The sequence below is a fragment of the Sus scrofa genome, chromosome 1 (assembly GCF_054392235.1).
Source record: "Sus scrofa isolate SSC_HxYL_T2T_F1_AM1 chromosome 1, Sscrofa_HxYL_maternal_Yorkshire_Landrace_v2.0, whole genome shotgun sequence".
Classification (NCBI taxonomy): Eukaryota; Metazoa; Chordata; class Mammalia; order Artiodactyla; family Suidae; genus Sus; species Sus scrofa.
This window is the reverse complement of record NC_139383.1, coordinates 285861004-285876257: the sequence shown is the minus strand read 5'-3', so window position 1 is coordinate 285876257 and position 15254 is coordinate 285861004. Positions and strand designations below refer to the sequence as shown.

Here is a 15254-nt window from a genome sequence, read left to right as displayed (position 1 = left end):
CTGGCACTGGGCGCGGGGGACACCCATGCACCTGAGTACCGCGTGGTCCCAGGAAACAGTGTGGTTTTGGGATATGTATTTACTGGCATGAACAGATGCTCACATTCTGTTGACATATAATAAGAGCGTGTTAGGGGTTCCCTGGTGTCGCAGCAGGTTAAGGATCCAGTGTTGTCACTGCTGCGGCTCGGGTCACCGCTGTGGCTCAAGTTTGATCCCTGGCCCTGGAACTTCAGCATGCCTTGGGTGTGGCCAAAAATGTAATGATAACGAGAGGGTGTTAGCAGTGTAAGAACCATGATGCCGGTTTTTAAAAAGCAACATTCTTGTTTATGTTTTGCTCAGAAAGGAGCTCGGGAGACCTCAGGGTGTGGCCAGCAGTGCTGATGTGTTTTGAGTGCTAGGATGACTTCGTGTTTTTCTTTGCCTCGAAGTATCATTTTTCTACATTTGAAATGTATGGCTTTTATAATTTGAAGATATTTTTTGAAATCAGAGTTTGAAAAACTTGCTCTGTAGGAAAGATTGGTTTCCTTCTTCCTGCAGTCAACCTCTAGAAAGCGTGTTTGAGCCAAGTCGGAGTCGGGATCCCTGCACGCAGTAGCTTGTGGGCTTCGACCCTCCCTGCCCTTGGCATCGGCGGGCTCTGGAGGGTGGGGGCTGCCGCCTCCCTGCACCCCTCCCCGCATTGTCCTGCGGCCCCGAAGCTCTGCCATGTTGCCACAGGCCAGGAGACCGTGGGTGCAGGGTCTTGTTGGAGGGTGTGAAGAATCCGCTGTCTTCCTCTTTCTTGGCAGAAACTCTCTGTGCCTAAAAGCAGTCACTGAAGTAGAAAAAGGGAAGCGTTATGAGCATCGAAGCCCACCTCGCTGGAACTGATCTCAGAGTTGTAAGGCCCTCTTTGCCCTTGTTTTCGTAGGAAAGAACAGCAGTGTTTCAAGAATTCTCACGTTCCAAAGCGGGCGTCCTTCTTTGCACGGTACGTATGGTTCGCGCTCCGCGGGAAGGTTAAACATCGTAACAGCAGCTGCACTGTTTTGTCTCTTGCCGAGTTGCCTTGCGGCCAACCCCACGGGGAACAGGCATCCCGGGGCCGCTGAGCGAGGCCGGTCCCTTTGCCCTCCGGGTTTGTCACCCGACTGCCACAGTTAGCCGGCTGCCACCGTGCAGAAGACTTGGCATTTTGCTCACTAATAGTGGCAGCTGTTGGTCTGAAAACGTGTGAATCTTGGCGATTTCTCCCCACCCCAAACTTGTAAATTACAGCTATCGGGAGTCATTAGAGCTGAGAAAGTCTTTCCACAACAAGTCACTCTACCAGCCCTGCTCCCCTTTTCTTAAAGGAAAATCGATGCGCCCGGACAGATGGGGTGCTGTCGTCTAAAGCTGTCTGTTGTCCCGCGGTCTCCAGGGCCGGCGCCTCCGGCCTCCGTCCCCGCGGTCCCTGGAGGCTGCCTCTGCCGGCACCGCGCTGACCTTTCAAATGCACGTCTCTTGTGCTCTTTGGAGATTGAAAACTCACACCTTCAACCTCCTCACTTCGCTGGGGACTCACCGCTCCAAGGTGCTGCTCACTCCGCGATTAAAATGCCTTCCCCTGTGCCGTCTTGGCAGATGTCAACCCCAGACTGGGTATTTGAGAAACCCCTGTGTACACAGTAATTCACCTCCCACCGCACATTTAGTGCACGAGCGTTGGGCCAAAACAGTGACATTCAGGTATCTGCAGGCGTGTCCAGGCCTTGTGTGTTAAGAGAGTTAGTCTTTAAGGAGCCCCGACCCTGCGTGTCGTCGTTGGGGTAATAGAGGTTGTCTTCCTGTTAAGAGGAGAGTTTGGGAGTGACCGTGGCTGTGTCTCGGGTGTGAATCTGTATGCACACGCACTGGACGGCCTGCCTGGTCACCTGCCGAGTCTCACGTGCCTGTGGCAAACAGTGGTTCTGCCGCCTGGCCGTTCAGATCGGAGAGCAGTTGCGATGGAAGGCTGGCCTCCCGCGGAGATCGGCGTCGGACCACCCAGCCCTTCCCTCCGCAAGTCAGGAGCTTGTGCTCGCTCTAACGCCATCTGTACATGCCTGGTCTGCAGTGAGGACGAGCCCAGGGATCGACTTGATGAGGAGGGAGTCAAGCTGCTGCGTCCGAGGACCCTTGGGCGCCTGACCCGTCCCTGTCCCCTCTTTCCCTCTTGCGCCCTGTCTTTCAGCCAGACAGGCCACTCTTTCAGCTCCTTGAATGTGTCGTCTTGCTTTTCCTGGCCTTGACCTGGGTACGTGAATCCCCTGGGCATGGACACCCCACCCCCGTTAGACTAACCCCTTCTCGGGTCTCCACTTCAGTTTCATTTCTTCAGGAAGCAGAAGCCCCACCTCTTCCCCTTGGCACTCCCACCGCGCCCAGGGGCTGTCTTCCCACCAGAAGACGGGACTGTGTTTTGCTTGCAAGCCCGTCCCAGGGCCTAGCCCCGGCAGGTGTGCAGTTGCTCTCGGTACACGTGGGCTAAATGGGTGGATAGTAGGGGCTCAAGAAACTTAATGCGGAAAACCATCAATACGTGTCTTTGTCTAAACACCAAGGCTGAGGTTAAAAGACTCGCTCGTGGGGGAATACGGATACTGTTCAGCCAGGGCAAAGAAATGATGCCATTCGCAGCAACGTGGATGAACCTAGAGGTTATCATACTAAGCCTTGTGAGTCAGAAAGAGAAAGAAAAAACGTACTTATTTACAAAACAGAAACAGACTCAACAGACAAACAAACTTATTCCTGTTACCAAAGGGAGGTGCGGGGAGGGGTAGAGTAGGAGTTTGGGATTCGCAGGTACGCGCCACTGTGCATCAAATAAACAGCAAGGGCCTGCTGTGCGGCACAGGGACCTGTGGTCTGTATCCTCTAAAAAACCAAGCGGAAGAGCACGTGAAAAAGGGCGCATGTGCTCACGTGTACCCGAGTCACCTTGCTGTGTATCAGCAACCAGCACAACAATATAAACAGCTGTGCTTCAACAGAAAATTAAAAAGGAATTTAGTTTCACCCATGGAATTCTCTCAAACATTCCAATGGAGGATCGTTTGTGACCTGAAAACGACAATTTGCTCACTGGGGGAAAGTTTACTTTTCACGTATATGGTGTTAGCCGGAGAGCGAGTGTTACAGATGGTCTGTGTTAAAGCCGCAGGCACGTGTGCTGGAGTTTGGGTTAGGACTAAACAAAATGCTTTCTCTCGGACGCTCGCGGAGCTGGCCTTCTCCCTGGTGGGACACTGTCCCGTCTCCTAGTGTGCACATGCGCCCATGTTTTATAGACGCAGGTGAGCCCTGAAGCTCTAAGGAAACGCCAGGTATTTGAAGTTCAGTTTCCCGTTTTGTTTTGTTTCTGTTTTGCTAGTAGCCCTACAGGAGCGGAGGTCGTTCTTCTGAACCGTGATTCTCAGCGGGGTCAGAAGCACGCCGTGATTTTCCTCGTTTTGTCCGGTGGGTGCCTCGTGGGCAGGTGATGTCGGGGGGCTGTTGCCTTGGCACCTCTGCCCCCTGCCAGTGCCCGGGGCCACGTGAAAAGCAGGCGCTCACTTGCCAGAGTCTGATTTCGCTGCACCCCTTGGTGTGTGTGCATGGGCTGGTCTAGGTCATGGCCAGTACGCCAGCCTCCGCCCGTCTCATGTGTTGTTTGTTTGTTTTCATTAGAGTTGATGTACAGTGTTGTGCCAGTTTCTGCTATGCAGCGAAGTGACCCAGTCGTACACACAGATACATTCTTTATCTCTCACTCTCTCCCATCGTGTTTTATCTCCGGAGCTTGGATATGGTTCCCGGTGCCATGCAGCAGGCCCTCATTGCTTATCCATATTCTAAATGTAAGCGTTTGCATCTACTAACCCCAAACTCCCTGCCCGTCCATCTCCCCCCACCCCGGCCCCAGTCTCATCTTTATTCCGCTTGAAGAAGTTACTGGGAAAGAGCTGGGCAGCGGCTCATGTCCCTCCACGTCTCAGCCAGAACCCAAGCCTGCTCACTCTTCCTCCTCCTCCTGCCCTGTTTGTTTGCTGTAGCCCCGAGCCTCTGGTGTCTGAGACACTCTGGCTGTCATCGACGGCGCCTGGGTCGGGGTGGTGTTGTCAGTGTGTCCTCTGCAGCAGCCTGTTGCTTGCCAGGCTCTGAAAGCCCTCCAGGAACCTCCTTGGTGTTAATGAGCAACGGGCCACGTCAGGACAAGGCAGATGGAGGACTGGCTTCTTCCGATAAAGGAACCGTGGTTCCTTGTTGCGTGGGGACTTCCCCCTTTGTGCCGTACCTTTCTGTTTTTTATTTTTTTGTTTTTGGACATGCCCGCAGCCTGCAGAAGTTCCTGGGCCAGGGATCGAACCCGTGCCACAGCAGTGACGATGCCAGATCCTTAACCGTCAGGCCAGGGAATGGCCTGTACCCTCCTCTACCCTGTCTTTTGCCATTTTGATTTTTCATCCCCAGGCCTTTGAAGGAGGCCAAACGACTGACTGTCTCGGGTGAGAGGCTGGGGATGGTGGGGTCAGCACAGGAAAGCCCACCGTTAACCGTTTTCTTTGCCGCTAGAAAACCCCTCCTCCACCCCATTTTCCTCCCGTGTCTGTCTGGAGAAAAGTAGTGTGTGTGTCTGCGTGTTTCCTTTCATCTTCATTATGAACGTCTTAAAAGGAAGGCCCTTTTTAATTGCACACGGTCTTTCGGGGCCCGATACGTGACTTTGTGTACGTGGTTTTCTCCGTACACGTGTGACCTTGGTGCCCTGGCGTCTGGGCAGAGGTCAAAAGGCAGTGGCCAGGAGAGACCAGTCCGGGAAAGAGAATTCTCGCCGTATTTGAAATGTAACTTTGGGTCCTCGAGAAAACTAGGTCTAAGACAAAGCCGGGTTACCGAGGGAGCAGGTATCGGCAGAAAGGAGTCGTTTGAAAGTTCAAAGCCGACTTTCCCAAATGGAATTGAGAAGCCAGAAGCGTCAGATACAGGATAATGGATTGACTGTGAAATACTTCCTCCTGCTCATGCCCGAAGCCAAAGGCTTTTCGTTGGGGTTGTTTTTATTTCAGAGAAGGTGTGTGAAAAAGCTTTTTCTTTTCCGCCGTGGGTTTTCCCAGGACATTGGCTGTAGGTCCCGTGCTGTCGGAGGGACCCCGTTGTCTGTATTTGGCCTCTGCTGACCCCAGATGCCCTGTCCTTCCCTCCCCGACACCCCGCCGCCGCCTTCACCTAAGCCGGAGAGGGTTTCCTTTTACGACCGTTGTTCAGTTGACGGGTTGGTGAAGAGAAATCCCACCCAGTGCCTGGAATGTGGTGTTGCCGAGCTCCCTCTGGTTCTTGGGTGGTGTGGCCTCCCGGGTAGTCCCTGGGCGAACTGGTGCCACAGCCTCGTCCCCAGCAAGGAGCGGTGCTTCCGGCTCCACCCGGTCCGCTGGCTGCGAGCTGGGAGCTGGAGCACCGAGGTTGTCGGCACGGGCGCCCTTCCGAAGGGACCCGGAGCGCCTGGGCCGCCTCCCACCTTCTCTTTGTTGTCGCTGCTGTGGCTGGAAGCGCGTGATGCCTGTGTGGTTCTGCATCTCCTCTCCTCCCGGGGAACATCCACGGTGCCAGGAGGCCAGGAGACAAAGGGATGAGGCTCTGAGCGTCACGAGAATGTCACTTCACCCCCGAAGGCATGGCGACCTCCGTGGTCTTCTCCGGGGAGGGCCTTCAGGTGGGGTTCACCTTCCCACCGCGCTGCATTGCGTTCGTGGCAAGGTGGTTCGGAGACGCTGGGCTGTTTACTCGCTTACGCTAACTCATGTTGCCAGCTTTGCGGCGGCTCCAGCCAAGATCTCTCGCCTCTGACAGCTTCTGCGATCTCTCCTTCCTCCTCTGATTACGCCGCCCAATCTGTCACCCGGACCACGGGGGCCTGGACCCCGCTGATGGCTTTCCACACACGGCAATAATGACTTTTGGCAGGCCGGGAAGGCGGCAGAGGCGAATTCGCTGCGTCCCTTGCTTAGAGAGCCGCAGGCCCCCTCTCCCTGTTAGTAAAAGCACTTTGTGCGGTTCTCGGGTAAATAAATGAGTCATTTTAATCCAACTGACAGGCTGGCACCTGAGCGAGCTGCCTTCCATCTGTACCCGTGGTCTCGCAGAGGCCGCCAGTTGTCAGGCCCACGGCCTTCAAGGCCTCACCGTTGAGTGTCTTTCAGAACTGACTTTAGTGATTCTTTCACCCTAATTAGGATAAAAGAATAAGGTTGGGCGGGATCTGAGTTCTGAGAGGGGGGCAGAGACCCCAAGCCTTTGCTGTGTCTGGTGCGGGTCACAGGTGCCTGTGGACCCGCTGCTGCCGGCTGACAGCATCCAGGACGATGGCGTCGTTTCCTGCTTCCCCCGTGGTCCTCTGCCCGGGCGAGGGGTGGAGAGCAGAGAGGCTGTCCTCTCCCTGCTCCTGCCTCCGCCCAGTGCCCCCCTCATCGCGAAATGGGGCACTCAGGTTCCTAACCCTCAAGACGCCTTTCACACCCACTGTCTCCTTTGATCTTCAGAGCAACCTCGGGGGAGAGGGAAATTATAGCCATTCCACAGGTGGGTAAACTGAGGCTCCAAGAGCAGAGTTGACTTGTGGGATCAGATGCCTGCTAGTGACCCTGGAGCCCACTTCTCTGTGTTCCTGCACCAGGAAGGTCACTGCTGTCCCTCCCTCAGAGCGGCCTCGGCCGAGGCTGGAAGGAAGTGTCTGGGTCCAGTCCAAGCAGTGGCCGACTGTGGTGACGAGACCAGAAGTTGTGGGAGACGGGATGGGCGCCTCGCCTGCTGACCTGGGCTGGGCCGCGCAGCCCGGGCGGGAAGGGGCGTTGAGCTGTCCCAGCGGCCGCTGGCTGCTGCCTGGCACAGTGTGGCAGGACTCGGCCCGGCTCTCCTCTCGTGAGCATCGCAGGCTGCATGAGTTTCACCTGTGTTTCTTAGTTGCATTTACTAAACCACGAGCTTTGAATCTTTTACAAAGCTTGGCGGTGAAGCTCAGGCAGTGCGTTGTCTCCACGCCTCTCCCACTGCAGAGCACTTAAATCAAATAAATCATTTCTTAACAAGAGCTTAGCAGACTTCAGAGCCGTCAGTTTCTCTGAAGGCGGTGACTGCGGTTAGTGGCGAAGGCGGTTCCCGCTCCCTCGGAGAACACGCTCAGCTGTCTTCTGAGGTATCGGCTCTGGCGCGGCCGCTTTAGCTTTCAGGGTACACGGGGGCTGTCTGGAAATGCTTCTTGGGTGGTTGGCGCTCTTCTAGAACACGCAACATCCACTTACAAATGCAGCCTCCAGCCGCTGTTCAGAGGAGACCTGCAGGTCCCAGGTGTGGTGACCAGGGTGCAGGCCCATGAGCCCTGACCTGCCCACGGGGGTCCTTCCGGGTGGGTTCGATGGTGGTGGGACAGGGTCTCCCCGGGTCCTGCCTCTGACCCTGGAGGATAAGGGAGCCGTGGTTTTAATGTGCTTCTTGCAGAATTTTGCACAGGATTATTTTTTTTTAAGGTTTATAAGTTTATAAATCCTTAGTGATACTGAAAAGTGGGGGGGGGGAGCCCTTCTCTACGAAGGATGCCAGGTATGCCGTGGAAGGAAGGACAGAAAGCCGTCCTTTGGAGCATCAGGGTAGCCACTGCTGCAGACGAGCGGCATCCTTAGATGCTGAAATCACCAGGCAGAAACTCTTCACTCCCCAGTCTGCTCCTTTTCGCAGAGGAGAGCGGTACCTTCACAGCAGAGCAGGTGGTGGGTGCCACCTGCTCCGGTGACTGAACGGAGCATCCCCGGCGCGGGACGGCCTGCCCCGGCCCGGCTTCTGAGCCGTGTGCCGGGAGGCACAGCCACCCTGATGCCATCGTTGTGCCAGAATGCTCGGCACGGCCTTAGCACGCGGAAACAGAAGAATCCAGAGTCTGGGTTGTTCCTCAACATGCCTGGACTCGTCAAAACAGGATTTATCAAGAAGGCAGATTAATCCTGCTGTGTAGCACGGGGAGCTGTATCCAGTCACTTGCGATGGAATATGATGGAGGACAATGAGAGAAAAAGCGTGTGTGTGTGTGTGTGTGTGTATGTGTGTGTGTGTGTGTGTGTGTGTACGCACGTTACATACACATCCATAGATGTATGACTGGGACACTTTGCTGCACAGCAGAAATTGACAGAACATTGTAAATCAACCATAATCTTCAAGAAGATAGGTAAATATTAAGGGCAGGTCAGGGACTTCTAGAGGGCTATAATAAAAGTGGAATGCAGTGGTTATCCTTCAGTCCTGGGAGATGAAAGAAGAGCAGCTAGAAAACCATCTTTGGTACAACTGGCGAAATTTGAATGCGGACTGGGTGACTTTCTCAGGTGAGGCGACGATGCTGTGATTAGGTAGAAGAATGCCCTTTTACTTAGGAGATGCGTGCTGGCGTATTGAGGAGTGAAATGTTTTGATCTTCACAACTTACTTTCAGATCGTTCAGAAACAGAGTGTATGCAGAGAGGAAAAAGGCAGATACATCACCTGAGATGCAGGATATACACGTGCCATTGTACGATCCTTCCAGCTTTTCTACAGGTTTCAATTTTTCTAAGTAAAAATGGAGGTGGGGAATAATATGCATTTGTCGTTAAAGGAAGAAGCAAACAACACAAGGAAATGTAAAGAGAAAAGTAGAAACTGCCCCAAATCCCTCTACCTGGAGGTAACCGCGGTTGACCGTTGGTGAAGCTCCGTCTAGGTGTGGGTCCTCCGTTTATCTACCAGTCTGTCTGTCCGTGTAGCCGGACAGTATCTTTTGTTTTTGTGGCCCTCCTTTCTTCCCCGCGTTTTTCGGTGGAAGAAAGGCCACTTGTCCTTACGAACGTCCCACCCGCCGGATTTGGCTAATTGCGCCCTCGTGTTGGCGTTTACCTCGTTCCTCTCTGCCTGTGTTTCCTCGAACTGGTAGCTCTGGACACGTGGTTTAGATTCCAGATCTGGGCTTTTGTTCTGTTCCTGCAAGATGTTGTAGATGACGCCCTGTCTCCCTGTTGCATAACAGCTGGTTATTTTTTAATTGGGTTGAAACGTGGTCCCGGGGTCAGAATTACAAAGATCCTTTAAAGGAAGTCGGCATTTATCCTATCCCCTGCCCCCGTTCTCGTCCTTCCCATATAGTTAACTCTTTTTTTAAGCTTCTGGGTTTCTCCCTCCATTATTTCTTTCTTTCTTTCTTTCTTTCTTTCTTTTTTTTTTTTATCTTTTTAGGGCCACACCTGAGGCATGTGGAGGTTCCCAGGCTAGGGGTCCAGTTGGAGCTACAGCTGCTGGCCTACGCCACAGCCACAGCTACATGGGGTCTGAGCCGCATCTGCGACCTACACCACAGCTCACGGCAACGCCGGATCCTTAACCCACTGAGGGAGGCCAGGGATCAAACCTGCATCCTCTTGGGTACTAGTTGGATTCGTTAACTGCTGAACCACGACAGGAACCCCGCTATTATTTCTTTTTGAAATATGAGCAAATATATTTGTGTCTCCCTCATGTCTTACCCAAAAGCGTACTGTTCACGCTCACGGAGAGCCCGGGTGTTCTCCCCGTCAGTACACAGGAAGCTTCCTTCCTTCCTTGCTGTTTAGACCTCTGCTGTGGGGCAGGTGTTGCCATGTCTTAGTCCACCTGTCTCCTGCTAGACATTGGGGTTTGAACCAGACATAGTGCCCGAATGAACGGCCTTGCGAGATACCATTTAAAACTTTTGCTGGTGTATCATCGGGATGGGTTTCTAGAAGGGAGATAGATGGCTCTGCGTCAGAAGGCAAGTATGTGATTTTGCTGGGTGGTTCCAAATCCCCTGCCATAGAGGTTGGCGTTATTTCAGGTTCCGCAGCGTCTTTTTTGATGGTGGAACGTAATGATAGAACATGGTCTTGGGAAAGTAAGCGGACCTGGGTTGGAGGGCCGCCTCCACCTCTTAGCTGTGTGTCCCTGGACCAGTTCCTTCATCTCTCTGAACCTTGGTTTCCGCTGTCAAAGGCGGTAAGAGTCACTGGGAGGCGTTATTTGGACGGTGACTCTGAGTGCTCGGTCTTGGGGTGACTCGGGCTTGGAGGGGGACGGCCGAGGGCACGTTCGTCGCAGAGATTGGAAGGTGCCTGTTTTCTAGTCTCTGCCAGAATGACCAGACACCAGCAGGCAGAGTCTTTGCTCTTGAGATGGTGACCAGCTGAAAAGAAAGAAAAGAATTTCCATTGCTTCTTTGCTTTCTGTCTGTCTGGCGGAGTCTTGGGCCTGCTCCTGGCGGACCCGCCAGAAGCGGCGAGGCTTCCCGCCACCCTCCCTGCGGCTGGCGTATGAGCTTGGCAGGGCCCTCCACACGCGATGCCTTAGGGTGGCCTTCCAGACGCAGCCTCAAAGCACGTGGGGAGGCCTTCCTGGTACGAATAGGTTGGGGACATAACCCATGAACACGTTTGCCATAAAGGGGTTTCTCAGGTAAAATGTAAAACACACCAGGAGCGGGCGGAATTCCTGCCGGCACCCTGGTTAAGGACTTGCTGGGGTTCTCAGGCGATGGTGTCCTGTCAGTGAAGCGGGTTGTGACCCACTGCCCCCCGCAGGTTCTGCAGAACTTGCCCCCGAGTCGGCATTTCCCCCACGGGAGGACCTCTGGGTTCCTGAAGTTGTAGGTGCGTGGGGGCTGAGCCCTCGGAGCTTGCGTTAGATTGTCGGGTGGGCCGGGGACCCAGGAAAGGTTGAGAGATTTCATCCCAAACTGTGCTTCTCTGTTTCGAAGGATGTTGCAGCTCGGGGCCTCGATCTCCCTCAAGTCACGTGGATTGTCCAGGTAAGTTTCAGTTGTTAAGGGGTGTGCTTGAGGCAGGACTGTGTGATTCTGGGTAGATGCGTTGGCTCCAAGTCGATTACCCTCTTGGGTGTTGCCCTGGTAACCAGCACCCGCCGGCCTGATGGGCACAATTCTCCAACGTCCTTCCTTAACCCAGCCTGCCCACCCACTCAGCACAGCGGCGGAGAGGGGCACCCCCCCCGGTCCCCACCCCCACCCCCAGACAGATGCATGTCACAGGCAGAGCTTCAGCAACCTGAAAAGAACAGGAATTACCTGGGCCCCTGGGAGGTCTCATTGTGTCCGGAAGGAGATGGCTCAGCTGTCCTGAGATTTGTGTCCATGTACATTGACCTGCGGGGGGCAATTAAGTCCCTGACAGCATCTTACACAGACCTCTCGCCATAGACGCCTTGCCAGAGGGTACAGGTGTTAGCGCCAGCGTCTAGTGGTTTCATTTTGTTTTTTCTTTTCGTTAGTCTGCAGAATGGTATTTTTAAGCCCTTCTGCGTGGGGGCCAGGGGACACGGGCCCTGTTTATGTGAGTCATGGTTTATTCACACTCTAGCGGAGTTGCATGCCTGTCACCAGCCAGAAATCTGCTCTGCTCGCTGCCGATGACGACGTTGTGACTAGAGACGTGTGCCTCCTTTCCTGCCGGCCACGGAGCAAATTAGAACTAGGAAGGCAGGGGTAGCCTTAATGTGCAGGAGGCAGACGCCTCAAACCGATCGAGAGCCTCCTTACAGCTGTGGGTGCTGATGGGTTGACTGGGCCTGGCCTCCCGTGTGTTATCTCCATCGTGGGCCTCCGAGCCTGGATTCGTGTAGCGGGGGGGGAAAGGGGAGAATGAGTATATGGCCGGTTAGTTTTAATGATGAGGATGTTATTGCCGTAGAGAACGTCCATTCCACCGAGTCAGAGTCAGGAGCCTGTCCCCCGCCTGAAGGGGACCCGCCACTCTGCTGCCCGCCGCTCTGCTCCATTGGGACTGCGTGGCCTGCAGCAAGGCAGTGGGGACCTGGCCCCGATGGCCTAGCAGCAGAGGGAGCGTCCTCCGTGCCCCGCCCAGCATCCTCTGTGCCCAGTGTCCGCCCCCCCCGCCCCCCCGCAGCCCTGCGAACTGAGGACATAGGCCAAGGTCATGGCCGCCCTGCAAAAGTTCCCCCCACCTGCCTGCATTTTCGCCTTGCAGTCACCTCAGTGAAAAGATGCAAATAGGAAAATGAAGAGACCTGTGGAGAAGTAAAATTAAAAAGGAGATATTGGGACGAGAAGACGTCTCGTTTATCTGAAACTTGGCCACTGTTCCCGTTTGCGTGTCAGAGCCTTGTTGCTTCCGATGAAGCCGGGAGTTTCAGGGTTGAGTGACGTCTCCTTGTGGTTGTGTTAGGGTAACCATAGCACCAGGGTCTAATTTGTGGGAGACCTGGAGGCAGGTGAGGTGTTGCACTTCCAGTTAATGGCACTCCCTTGATCCACGGATGCCTTCATTTCTGTTGCCCTTTCTAGTACACCGCTCCGTCTTCACCTGCTGAATACGTCCACCGGATTGGGAGGACTGCCCGGATTGGCTTCCAGGGGAGCAGCCTGCTCATTTTGGCTCCTTCGGAGGCAGAATATGTCAACTCGTTGGCTTCTCACAAAATCAAGTGAGTCAGAAACCTGAACGAGTTTCGGCTGATCTCCCCTAATTAACTTTCTGTCGCTTTTTGCAGTGGATGGGCCTTGTAAGCTGCCGACGAGCCATTAACCCTTGTGATCCCTAGATGAGTCCCAGAATAGCCAGTGGCAAAGACTAAACCCCTCGTACGCCAGCGCCTGGCGGCTTTCCTCGTCGCGTTGCCGCTCCAGGGCGCGGGCGCCGGGTTTGGCCCGCAGGCTCTGCGCGGCCTCCCCTCTCTGTGAGACGGGCCCCGTCCTCCGGGCCAGCCTTCGGGGGAGGCCCTTTCTTGTGGACAGTGTTTGTTTCTCGCCGTTGGTTAATTAACATTGCGCGCCTGTGACATCAATGTGTCTTTGACAAAAAAAAAAAATTGGCGCTTTGGGTGCATCACACCAGCCCCCTCCCCGGGAAGACCAGACGTCCTTAGGGCGCGTGTGCAGTTGTGGCCGAGCCGTCCGACGGAAGCATCTCCCACTCCCCACATCAAGCCCCCAGCCCCAGGCGTGGACTCCACAGGGCTTGGCGGGGGGCTTCCCTCACACCCCGACCTCACCGAGGAGAGACAGAGCAAAGGTGGCGAGCAGCATCAGGACCTGGCCGTGGCCTGATGGCGAGAGCGGGCGGGCGTCGCCTGGGCCGCAGAGGTGCCTTTGTTTCGCCTGTTTTCTGTGAACCCTCCTGCGCCTGAGGTAACAGGCTCTGCACATGGGCTTCCAGAGGTGCACAGGTTTCCCACCAATCTTCTTTCCCGAATTTCTTCTGCTCAGACGGAGCCTGGAGGTGTGTGGACTGTTGCTGGAAGCACAGGAGGAGCCGCGTGGGCGCCCGGGGTGTGGGTGCAGTTGGCGCTGGGCGCGGCGGTCACGGCCACGCAGGTGCAGCGCCGGGCTGGCGGGGCTGGCGGGGCTGGGTCCTTGTCTTGGGGCTTTCCTTTGCCCAGCCTGTGTTTTATGTAGAGCACGCGCCACAGCTACAGGACGTTCCCCCCAGAGCGCAGAGCTGGGCAGATCCTACTTGCCCTCTCATCTGAGCTGACGCGTCCCGGCGGATGGCGCGGGGACCTGTCCGGGGCCGCCGGAGAGCCGAGTGGCCGTCCCCACAGTCACCGCCGTGCTTCCCACCCACAGAGCTCACCCCCTCCCTCGTCAGACCTGGCGGCTCTCGGCGCCCTCTCGAGGTTGCTGGTGTGACCCTTTATGGGATGCGGCTCTCGGTGTTGGGGACGTGGGGACCCACGCCCTACAACTCTGTTGCTAGTTTCAGGAGAGGAACGATTTTCTTCCGACTTGATCGTAGGTTTTTGTTTTTCTCCTTAATCATCGCGTCTTGATGCAGCCCGGCAGCGGAAAGAGTGGTTTTTACGGGTCCCGAGAAGACGTGCGTCTTTTCCTCGTGGGAGAATCTCGTGTGGATGGCTGGACCACGCACCAGGGTCCATCTCCCACCGGATCCTGAGCTCCTGGGGGCTGGGAGCCGGTTCCGACTTCTCTGCGGCCCTTTCAGAGTCTGGGCCAGCACCAGTCAAACAGCTGTGCTCCAGCAGAACAGGAGCTGAAAACCCACTGGCGTAACCCACTCAGGCTAGGGGCCGTCCAGCGCCGTGGCTTTTTCTCCCCGCCCCGGTGTGTGTGTTCGCGGGCAGAGTGGGGACAGAGGCCCCACTGCGCCTGGCAGCCCTTCACGTGCACGCTCTGCGCAGCTCTGGGGTGGGTCTCCTGACGTGACCTCCTGCGAGAAGGGTGTAGCCACTGAGGCGTCCTCTGCGATGATTCTGTCTGGAAGAGAGCCCACAGCCTTCGTGGGAAGTGCAGCAAACGGTTCGCCTTCAGGAGAGGGCGCCGGGCTGCCGGGCACTCGGAGAGGAAGTTTGGGAGAAGGAAGACGGAAGCACGAGAGGAAGAGGTTGGGGCGCGGTGGAGAGGACACACGGCGCGGCAGGAGCGCTCACTTAAGGGGCGGGCAGCTTGTGGGCGTCCAGCTCCCCTGGCTCGGCGAAGCGCTGGGCCTGAACGGCGGCTGCTTGGTGGGCCGGCAGCGGTCGCCCAGTCACATCAGCGCCGCTCCTGCTGTTGCCCTGCCCTGGGCTTTTGGGTTTCTGACGGGAGCTGTGTGTACACTGGATACCCACAAAGTTAGATCTCGCAAGAACTAACTGCGAAGTGTGCCGTGGAAAGCGGCAGACCTGAAGATTTTTAGAATCCAAAAGGTGCGAGGTGTACTTTACTTACTTACTTACTTTTAAAGGAGACTCGCTTATTTATTTCGCCACACTCTTGGCGTGTGGCGGTTCCTTGGCTAGGGATCGAAGTCATGCCGCAGCCGTGGTCCGAGCTGCTGCAGTGGCAGCTCCTTAGCCCTCTGCACCCCAGGAGAATTCCAAGGCGTACTTCTTCATTTTTTTGTTTTAATCTTTTGCGGGCCGCACCCATGGCATATGGAGGTTCCCAGGCTAGGGGTCCAATCGGAGCTGTAGCCGCCAGCCTACACCACAGCCACACCAGAGCCAACCCGCATCTTCGACCTACGCCACAGCTCACGGCAGTGCTGGATCCTTAATCCACGGAGCGAGGCCAAAGATCAAACCTGTGTCGTCAGGGATACTAGTCAGATCCGTTTTCGCTGAGCCACAAACTCCTCCGTGGTATACTTTTAAATATCAAAAAAAGAGAAAAGAAAGAGGTGTGTGCGTGTTTGGTGCCTGAGGACCTGAGAGCCAGGCGGCAGGTCGCCGGGATGGCTGATGAACTGCAGGGAAGG

At 55.5% G+C, this 15254-nt stretch overlaps 1 protein-coding gene across 3 annotated transcripts in view; it reads left to right on the top strand.

The window, feature by feature from the left end:
- The window catches only part of DDX31 (DEAD-box helicase 31), a 70461-nt gene that overhangs the window by 24862 nt on the left and 30345 nt on the right, over positions 1-15254 (top strand). For 2 of the 3 annotated variants that reach the window (XR_014829960.1, XM_003122262.6), the window contains exons 14-16: positions 920-979; positions 10781-10831; positions 12344-12483. Coding sequence is in view for 1 of the 3 variants with exons in the window: in XM_003122262.6 (XP_003122310.4) it covers positions 920-979; positions 10781-10831; positions 12344-12483 (251 nt within the window). In the remaining 2 variants the exon portion in view is untranslated. Of the gene's footprint in view, positions 1-797; positions 980-10780; positions 10832-12343; positions 12484-15254 lie in introns of all 3 variants that reach the window. The other variant, XR_014829968.1, reaches the window with a different exon arrangement.